Source organism: Phycodurus eques, chromosome 8, assembly GCF_024500275.1.
Source record: "Phycodurus eques isolate BA_2022a chromosome 8, UOR_Pequ_1.1, whole genome shotgun sequence".
Classification (NCBI taxonomy): Eukaryota; Metazoa; Chordata; class Actinopteri; order Syngnathiformes; family Syngnathidae; genus Phycodurus; species Phycodurus eques.
This window is the reverse complement of record NC_084532.1, coordinates 13,010,741-13,021,318: the sequence shown is the minus strand read 5'-3', so window position 1 is coordinate 13,021,318 and position 10,578 is coordinate 13,010,741. Positions and strand designations below refer to the sequence as shown.

General features: G+C 38.4%; 1 protein-coding gene across 1 annotated transcript; it reads left to right on the top strand.

Moving 5' to 3' along the window:
- The first annotated feature begins 100 nt into the window (after positions 1 to 100).
- LOC133406572 (5-hydroxytryptamine receptor 3A-like) lies at positions 101 to 6,474 on the top strand. The gene is made up of 9 exons (XM_061684257.1): positions 101 to 184; positions 824 to 987; positions 1,084 to 1,128; positions 1,260 to 1,366; positions 1,486 to 1,655; positions 2,009 to 2,172; positions 3,175 to 3,385; positions 4,830 to 5,081; positions 6,201 to 6,474. The coding sequence occupies exons 1-9, from the start codon at positions 148 to 150 to the stop codon at positions 6,443 to 6,445; spliced, it is 1,395 nt and encodes a 464-aa protein (XP_061540241.1). The 5' UTR covers positions 101 to 147; the 3' UTR covers positions 6,446 to 6,474.
- The last annotated feature ends 4,104 nt before the right edge of the window (positions 6,475 to 10,578 follow it).

Below are 10,578 nucleotides of genomic sequence, written 5' to 3'. Positions count from 1 at the left end.
AAAAACAATTGAACAGAGCAAGTATGGGTGTAATTCACTTGCAGTAAATGGGATCACTTCACACACCATCACCATTGTTAACCTACCAACCGCTTTTGACCCACTGTTATGTAATGTTTTTAGTGCTGCCCACAGAAAGCCAAGCCTATGGTTCTCTTCATCTTCGTCTCACTCTTCATGCACGGTAAGAACATTCAGATCACATCTATTTTTCAAACCTCCTGTTTGACCTTTTGACGCATGCTAATTTACACGAGAGACTCAATGGTTTCAAACATCCTCAGCAAACTGAAAGTGGCAATAAAATTTAATTACATTCCTTATGTTCAGTATTGTAATTAGTGCAACAAATGTTTGTATTACTTTTTTGTTGAATGAACATAATGAAACTAATATTTTCAGAATATGTATGTAATACAGTACATTGCTAAACTTTATGTACAATTTCCTTCGGTTTTCTTTTGCGATTACGTAGATTAATGTTTGTGGTTAACTGTCTTTCAAATACAATAAAATACCAATAGACTTTTGAGGTGGTGCAAATAGACGATAGCAATAGGAGAAAATGAGTGTGCGGTTTTACGGAATCTTTCATGATAAGTTGTTGGATTGTTATTTACTTGTCTTTGAGAACAGTGTTTCTACTGACTACTGCGTGTTTGGAAAGATTCTTGGTGGACCTTCACCAGAAAACATTAAGTAACCCTTTTTCTGGAGAGCAAGGAACAGCACTTAAGTTTTTGGGGGGGAAAGTGGACCCAAACTAGCACATGTTCCTATTGCTGGCTCCCAATATTGCTGATGGTCTTTGGTCTTCGTGTAGCGTCATGCGTCTCCATCATGCCGAACTGCTCTCGCCCGGATAGCCTCGCCCTACTGGAGGCTCTCAGGCCCGTCTTCAGCCTCAGCTCCATTCGACCCGTCGTGAACATTTCAACTGCCACGCTTGTCAGTGTTGACTTTATCCTGATTGGCATTCTCGGGGTGGTAAGCGACATTGACATCTATTGCAAAAAAGGTCACAACTTCTCTCGTTTAATGGCGACCCCTATAAAACTAATACATTTTGACTTCTTCTTTCAGGATGAAAAGGCTCAGATAGTGACGACATTTATCATCCAAATGTTGGTGAGTCATCACTTTCCAATTTTTTCTATTGTAAAATATGTGCCTTGAGTTAGTGATGCTCTACTGGGACTACATTTTATCTTGAAGAGTATCTTATTATGTGACTCTTTATCAGCGCTCCTGTGTTGCAGAGGTGGAGAAATGAGTTTATTAGCTGGGACCCAAACAAGTGCGGTGCCCAATGGATTACAGTCCCAAGAAAAGTGCTGTGGGTCCCCGATATGGTCATCAATGAGTTGTAAGTCGCTGCAACAATCAAGGAGGAGCAATAATTAGTACCCTGAAATCATTTCAGTTAAAAGCACAAATCAACACATTCCAATTCAATTTGTGTTCGGAAATATCCGCTTCCTGCAGCATGGAGAGGAACTCAGCTCCGTTCACGCCATACACATATGTGTATCACGACGGCTTTGTGATCGATCTACAGCCTCTCCGAGTGGTGAGCTCCTGCAGGCTTGACATATACACTTTTCCATTTGACATCCAGAACTGCACTTTAACCTTCAACGCCTACCTGCATCGTTGTAAGTACGAACTCATCCATACTCCTTTTATATTCACAAGTTTCTAACACCTTTGTTGTTAGATTGGAATTCTGTTTTTCTGTGAATATATGTGTTGTTTTTGTTTTCTCTTATTCTTTACATTGGATTGTATGAAAAAATATGAGGGGAAAATGTATTAAATTGTGAGACTGTCTTTTAAATTTTACAATAATTATATAATATTGTAATGCTGCAAGAATAATGTGCTGCTATTAAGGAAAAAGGGAAGGAGAATTAGAAATAATACCAGAAAGAGTCATACAGGTGTATCTAAAAAAAATGTAATGTAATGTATTATATAAATTAAATAATTGAAAAACTTCTTCTTTCAGTGTCTTCTATACAGATTGGCCGCATAATGTCAACAGAGCAAATATTAAAATATTCCCAAACATTGATGACAACTATGGGTGAATGGGAGCTCATTGGAATCAAAGCATTACAACGGAAGATATCGTCTTCGGATGGCGACGTTTACGAAGAACTTCGCTTCTTCGTAAGGACTTACTCCCGTTACATATTATTTATGTCCGAAAGGATGTAAAGCTACAACAGTTTTGGGCAAATCTTGGGGCTCAAGAGCTGTATTTTATTTGCAAAACGGACAGATGGACGGTCATTCGAAGATAAGGTAAAAAAAAAATAATAATAAAATAAAAATCCATTTAAAAAAAAGTTCAAATGTGTATGTAAAAAAAATCTTAATAATAAAAGTAATATTTACTACTTTTTAATACAGTAATATTTCTCATTTTAACAAGCTACTTGTGATGAATTGAATTAATATTAATCAACTATATTAAAAATAAAATGTAAAATAATGATTCTGCACATATTTTTTACTTTATGTAAGATAGTTTATTTGAATAACAAAATATATTATATAATAAAATGAAAAAAATCACGGTCATTCGTATTGTATATGTATATTTAACTAAATTATCATTAATTAAACAGTTATTTCATAACGTAAAATGCATTCAAATGTTTATTTGACTAACATCATGTAATGTAACAGTTTTTATTTTATGTAAAACAGTTTTTTTTGATAAGTCAATAATAAATCCTTCTACTTTTTCAATTTTATTATTGAACGTTAATTCAACTATGATTGATTAACCACAATTAGAGTATTTAAGTCGCCAGCGGTTCTCACCAGCTCATACAGTATTTAATAGGGTACCCGCTTAGATAGTCTATTGCCACACAGGCCAAGAGCAGTGACAATGCACGGAGCGCTGTGATTACGCATTGTCCTCTTCCGCACAGAGATGTCTCCATGCGAGACTGCCGTTGCTCCACATTTAAAAGGATTGAGACGAGTCGCTTTGATTAGTGACGAATGAAGTCGGCTGTAGACGCACCCACCAATGATGAAGTCACGGAAACTCTGCTGCTGAGATAAATCTAACTACATGTCATATTTTGTATCTGGAAAAGTGTCCACATGTAATCAAAAACTGACAAAATGTCATATTCATCATTTTCTCACGGACAGATTTCAATGCGACGCCGATCCATGCTGTACGTGGTGAACCTGCTGATCCCCTGCTGCTTCCTCATCACAGTGGACCTCTTCAGTTTCCTGCTGCCTCCTCAGAAGGTGGACCGCTCCTTGTTCAAGATGACCCTCATTTTGGGCTACACCGTCTTCCTGCTCCTCATGAACGACCTGCTGCCCATCACTGGAAACACCATACCCCTCATAAGTAGGTTTATGAGTATCTTGAATAATAAGAATAAGAATAACAAATTGTATTTCAAGAGCGTGTTTAAAAGGTTCTCAGATACACTTCACGGGTGAAGAACAATGAAAAATTACAAAATGGGTAACACATAGGAATAAATAGCAAAAAAAGAGACACAAAAATAAATAAGAAAGTAGGGGAGTGTGACAATGGCTAGGTGATAAAAGCAGAGCAGAAATGTGTTTTGAGGATTGATTTAAATGATGGGAGGTCAGTGCAGTGTCGTATGTGTTGTGGGAGAGAGTTTCATAGGGTAGGGACAACAACGAAGAACGTTCTGTCTGCCCAGGTTTTGTGCTTGGTTTGTGGTATGGAGAGACTTGAGCTGGAAGAGCGGAGGCTGTATGCAGAGCTATGGCGTGGGGTAGGTCTGTGAGGTAGGAGGGTGCCTGGTTGTGGAGGGCTTTATAGGTAAGAAGGGTGAGTTTGAAATTAATACGCTGGGAAATGGGGAGCCAGTGGAGGACAAGAGTGAAGCGTTCTGGATGAGCTGGAGTTTCTTGAGGAGACGGGAGGTTGTGCCACTGAGGATGCTGTTGCAATAGTCAAGACGGAAATTGATGAAGGCGTGAATCAGCGTTTTGGCAGCTGTGAAAGACGGTGAGGGTGGAGGCGAGAGATGATTTTCAGATAAAAGAAAGCTTTTTTTGGTCATGTGACTGATGTGTTGGTTGAAGAAGAGGCTGGCGTTGAAGGTGATACCAAGATTGCAGCAGTGAGGGGAGGGTCACAGAGTCAAGTTGACGATGGTAGGGTGGAAGTCATTGTCTCTATGGGTAATAAAATTTGGACTGATTATGATTAGGTTTGATTTGTCCCAATTGAGTTGTAGAAAGTTTGATTACATCCAGGATTTGGAGGAAATGTAGAGCTGGACGACATCAGCGTAGCAGAGAAAACAGAGAGTGTGAGGACGTACAGTGTGATTTGGCTAAGTAGGACGAGGTAAAGGATGAAGAGGAAGTGGCCAATCATTGAGCACTGGTGGACACCTGAGGATGGGGGGGGGGGGGGGGGGGCAGTTGAGGAGGAGCAGTTGTTGATGAAGATTAATTGTTTTCTGTCGCTCAGGTAGGTGTGTAACCAGGAGAGGGCAGCATTGGTGATGTTGAAGAGTGATTGCAGTGACGTGGTGGGGTTCATGGCTGATGAGGGACTGAGTCAGAGTTACAATTTTATGAGCCAAACAGAGTGGCGTTTTTACCAAATTAGCAGCCTGCCTGGTTAAAAAAAATAATAATAATAAATAGTATTTTTTTTCTGTAAAACCATTTTGTGCCAAATCAGTCAGGGATGGATGGATGGATGGATTTAAAAAAAAAGATTGTTCATGATGGAGTCATGTAATTTTTCGAGATTTGTCTATGGCTCACACATCATGTCACATCATCTGTTTTCATGTCAGATGTGTTCCTGTCCCTCTGCCTCGCTCTGATGGTGGTGAGTCTTCTGGAGACCATTCTCATCACCAACCTACTGCACAATTCTGCTCACTACTCAGAGGTTCCTCGCTGGATCCAAATTTTTGTCATCCAGTTAATGGGCCACCTGGTTCTGCTTCCTCCAAAGCCCACACAAGTGGAGCAGATCATCCGAAATCCTGGCACACTTGGTAAGACCACGATGTGTGCATTTGAAACCCGATCACACAAGAGGAGTACTCTAATTTCTCGTGTATAATGTGCATTTTTCCCCCCCAAAAAAAGGTCAAGAATTACACATAGGTATACGGGGAAATAAAAAAAATAAAATTTGTTATAAATGTATGCCGCCATCTAGAGGTTATGAAAAAGCTGTACACTTTCATTCCAGTATGGCACCGCCACCTCGAGGTTATGAAAAAGCTGTACACTTTCATTCCAATATGCCACTGCCGCTTAGAGGTTATGAAAAAGGTGTAGCCTACACTTTCATTCCAATATGACAGGGGTACGTATGACTGCATATATGTACAGTTGTGCTCATAAGTTTACATACCCTGGCAGAATTTGTGAAACATTTTTTTTAAATACAACTGATGACTGAACAACCATCATTAATTTCTTTATGTTTTGTTTAACGATAATGCTTTTCTGAAATGATTGACAGTTTAATTTGAATCCCATTAAAGTAAAACTTAATGTGTTTCTCCTGGTCCTTCATGTTTTCTTGAAAGAATTATACCCATCTTACAAATTCTGCCTGGGTAATCAAACCTATGAGCACAACTGTGTGTTTTCTCATTGCCTAAATAAAAGTAGGGCTGTGAATTTCATTGCCTAAATAAAAGTAGGGCTGTGAAATTCAATGTTTTTCACCTGGTCCTTCTTGTTTTCTTTAAAGAATTGTACACATCTTACAAATTCTTCCTGGGTAATCAAACATATGAGAAAAACTGTGTTTTCTTATTTACTAAATAAAAGTAGGGCTGTGAATTTCGAAATAAGAGCAAGTAAATAAAAAAAAAAAAAAAAATTATGTATTCAAATAAGGTGCTTAACTTCAGAATTATTTGAAAAAAACTAACAAAATACAGAAAATACTCATACTAATGTTTTGATCATATGGGTAGAAGCAAAATTATGCATTGTAAAAATGCTTTATACATAGGTACAAGGGTTTTCCAGAATTTTGAGGTCAACTTTGGGGGTGCGTATTATACATGGGTGCGCATTATACACGAGAAATTACGGTAAAAGTTTTAGTTTTTGCCAAGATGCATTCTCACCTGCCACCTCCTAAACAGAAATGGAGCCATTCACTCAGAGAGCAGGTAAAGGAGAGGCCCAAAGACCAGAAGGGCCACTGGGCCAGGACAAGGCTGTGGAAGAGTTAAGGAGCCTGGGAAGAGACCTCCGAGTCATCCGGCTGAAAGTGGAACAGGAGCTGGACGTCAGCCAGAGCGCAGAAGAGTGGATCCAAGTTGGTTTTATCATAGACCGCCTGCTGTTTGGCATCTACACCCTCTTCATATCTGTCAGCTTCATTAGCATCATTGTCATGTGGGTCAACTCATACAACGCATCACGATTTCACTTATAAACTGGCATGCTGTGCATTAATGACGTGTTTGAATGGATTGTCCTGTTAGTGTGTTATTTGCATGACAATGTAGCAGCATAGTTTATCCCCTTTTAAATTATATTATTACTCACCACTAGTTTATCTAGTGGGGTTTTTTGTTTTGTTTGTTCTTTTTTGATAGTTTTGGTTGTTTTATGCTTTATTTCCTTAAAAAAATAACGTAATCAGCATGTAATGTCGGTTCATTCATGTATGATAATAACTCATTTGAGAAATGAAGCAGTTTGGTCTGTTCAAATCTTTTGTGTGCGTGTGTTTTAAATCAACAGTCCAATCAATTGTTATCAATGAACTTAAGTGTGCCACATGCTAACCAAGACATTTATAAGATATGATGCTACTCCTTGACGAACAAATCGTCCTGGACCGCAAGGACCAGATCATTTTGCACCTAGATGGGTGTTTGACAGTGGATATAAAAAGTCTACACACCCCTGTTCAAATGCTAGGTTTTTGTGAAAAATTAAGAAATGACACCAAGATAAAGCATTTCAAATCTTTTTCCAGCATTATTGTGACCTATAAAATGTACAACTGAAGTGAATTTAAAAATAGGAGTCGGCACTCACCTGCCACCATTTAAAATGTATCTGATTAAACCCAAATAAAGTTCACGTGTTGTAGTTAGGATTTTCCTGACATTTCTTATATAGCAGAAGCTCAAAGATTTTGTGCCAACACTAACTGATATTTGGAACTCTTCATAATTCACTCCACATTGACTAAGGCTGAAGAAAAACAACCCCAAAGAATAATACTGCTACCAGCATGCTTTACCATAGGTATGGTGTTGTTTTTGTGATGAGCTGTCGTATTTGTGCCAAACACACCTTTTGAAATCATGGCCTAAGTGTCCAACCTTGGTATCATCTAGGCTTTACACGATCAGGATGTTTGGGGTCGATCACTGATTAGCGAGTTTAAAAAACTAATAACCGATCACCGATCCGATCACAACATGGAGCAATGTGTCTATTTAAATGACCTGTTCATTTACTGAATATACTTGTGTACTTAATTGCTCAAAAAATTATATTTACAATAAATAATGTATCTTTGTTCATCTATTTATGCCAGTGATGCATAGTGACAGACAGAACAAATGAATGGTGTTCTATTAGATGGTCTATTAGAAGTAAATACAGTCATTAATGTGTCCACTTTTTTGTGACGTTTTTGTTTGTTGGTGTGCCGTGAGATTTTTCAATTGTAAAATATGTTCCTTGGTTCTATAAAGGTTGGAAATCACTGCTCTACTCAGATCGTGTATTCTAATCAGTCAGGTCAAACCAACATTACAACATGACAGAAATAATGGGTGCTAACTTACAGTAATTACATTACTTTATTGTAATTAAATTACTTCACCCACACCGACACTTTAGAGCATGATTCGACAGAACGGCGGCATGTTTACGTACAACTGTTAGTGCTAGCACTAGTTTGCTAGGCTACATAACATTTTGTTGCCTGCTTGTGAGCCGTATCGTATTAAAGTACGGGAACATACCTCAAGCAAGCCTTAAACGAACGTCCTCTCCTGTCCTCAGCACCGGTGACCACCAACACACATTTTTCCCCATTTTGTCCTTACAACGATGCACTCTTGTTGTCGTCGCCACGGTAACGAGTGTATCCGGTCGCTTTTGACAAGATAAAACCCAATGATCGTAAAAAAACGGGATGCGGTGGTATCGGAATACAAGATTTTATTGCAGTAGTCTGAAATAGTGCAATCGTGAAAAAGCAAATTTGTCTTGTCGTCGGATCCGGGCATTACGTGTTGTCTGTCTCAGACGTGGTGGCACGGTGAGCGACTGGTTAGAGCGTCTGCCTCACAGTTCTGAGTACCGCGGTTCAATCCCCGGCCCCGCCTGTGTGGAGTTTGCATGTTGCATATTTTTCTGAAAACGGCCCCATCTAAAAAAGATAAGAATATGGTTTAATAACATACTGAGGTGCAAGAGTCTAGAGTTTACCAGCCTGCAAATCCCTCAGGTGAAACTGTTCAAAAATAAAATGGGCGAATGGTTAATGGAGGTGTTAAACAACAAGTGCAATGTGTGGTTGGTTAATGAATATCTAACTCCCTAGCTATCTCCCAAACAACCGTTCTGTGGATGTCAAAGATGTCATGTTTTAGAATTAAATTCAATGCAAAATTCTATATGAGGAGATTACAGTTGAGTAACATTCGGTTATGTTGAAGATTATGTCTTTGGTGTTTACTGAGCATGAACGCTTTGTATTCTGCGTGAGCTCAATTTTATTATGTTCATAATAAAACCCTAAGACTTACCATATTTTGTGCTACCAAAAGGCAAACAATATTTTCTTGTTAAAATTTGCCTCCCAGTAAGGGTGAAATTAAAATTTGGCATTTGTGCATGAAGATGTTGCCAGTGAATTGCAATAATCCCCAGAGATTGTTAATATCATGCAGCCAATGTGATGCTGCTGTAATTATAAGTGTGTGTGGGCTCACGTATTTGCTGGCAGTCAGTGTTGCATCACGTCAACTCAGCTTGATGTTAGAGCTTTTTTTTTTTTGTTCAATCATATTATATTCTAATTATATTTGAGCAAGCATAAACTTCCAAGATGTGTTTGTTGCATCAGAAAATAAACTTCATTTCAACTCTACTGTTAATTACAGGCAATAACATTTTGCATCCACTTATTTGCTTGTTTTGCCTGAAGTGGTTTTATTATGTGCACTACTGGGATATCTGTTTGTCTTTTATGTCAATGTAGTGGGATATAATCGTTACAGTACTTACATTTTTCAGGTACTGTACTTCACTTGATTATAGTCTGAGTACTTTTGCCATCTATGAATAATATCTTATTTTTCCTATGGTGAATTGTTGAATTTATCCACAATATTCTTGTTGCAATTTACATCCATTATTGCATCCAGCCATGAGAGTAGGCCTTTTGGACTGAAAAGGAAACATCTTCAACAAAGAACCGTCCCGTTGCCTTCATTCACCATTTGCGGATTACCATAACCTGGATGACAGAATCTACAGAGATAAAAGTATACAATATTGTACTTCGACTGTATGTAAAATATAATTGAAAATGCCAGGGTTTGATGCTTGGCTTTAACATCAATGGTTGTGATTGTTGCAGACATGGAGAATAGATGGGCTGCACTGGAATGAGAGGGATTGTGGCACTAAAAGAGTTTCTGTCTCTCGGGAAAATCTTTGGATTCCAGACATTCACATCTCAGTTGTATGTGTATTTAACAAAAACAAACAAAATGAACCTGTTGTACATTATCAATAGAGCATTTTCACCATTTCTCTTTTTTCTTAATTTTCTAAAGCACCTATCAATTAAGGAGCTACAAATGGGAGAAAATGTCAAATGAGGGCATGAAAATACATTGTGTGATACTGTTTTTTACTTTCCTTTTTTCATCCAGCATGGGTGAGGACGACTCTCCCCAAACCACGCACGTCTTCTTACACAACACTGGCCATGCTTTTGACAGTAAAACCATTAGAGTGGTCAGTTCCTGCCAACTGGACATCTACACGTTTCCCTTTGATGTGCAAAACTGCTCCTTGACATTTTAATCATATCTGCACCAAGGTAAGACTGCCCACACCTTCAGTCAGTCACATACTCCCAGGAAAGTCTGAAATAGACCATGCAGCTTGGAAAAGGAAATATCTTGAATTGCTAAAGAAAATGCAATCAGTTAAATTATGAAATTAATATTGCCCGTGTATTTAAGAAAAATACAATTAATTTTTGCGTTAAATCAACTTATCTACTTTATTCAATATTGTTGGTTTTGACATGTGACTTACTTAATGGATGTGCCAAGATTCGGAGATCAAGACGATTCAGGGCGCCAAATCTGAGGAAACCCTGGAAGTGTCCAAAAAACTCATTCAGACCAACGGGGAGTGGGAGCTTGTCGACTTCAAAGTAGCACCATCGGTTCTAAAATTAAACGGAGGAAGCTACTCTGAGATGAAATACTATGTGAGTACATATACTAAGGTTATAGACTTTACAGTATGCACGACAGAACAAACAAAGTGACACTGGTGGACTGCCAAATTGTTCAGAAG

Coding starts and splice junctions, on each gene's coding strand:
- LOC133406572 (XM_061684257.1), top strand. CDS start 148: ATGGTTCTCTTCATCTTCGTCTCACTCTTCATGCACG. Junction 1,367..1,485: donor GATATGGTCATCAATGAGTT/GTAAGTCGCTGC, acceptor CGCTTCCTGCAG/CATGGAGAGGAACTCAGCTC. Junction 1,656..2,008: donor CAACGCCTACCTGCATCGTT/GTAAGTACGAAC, acceptor TTCTTCTTTCAG/TGTCTTCTATACAGATTGGC.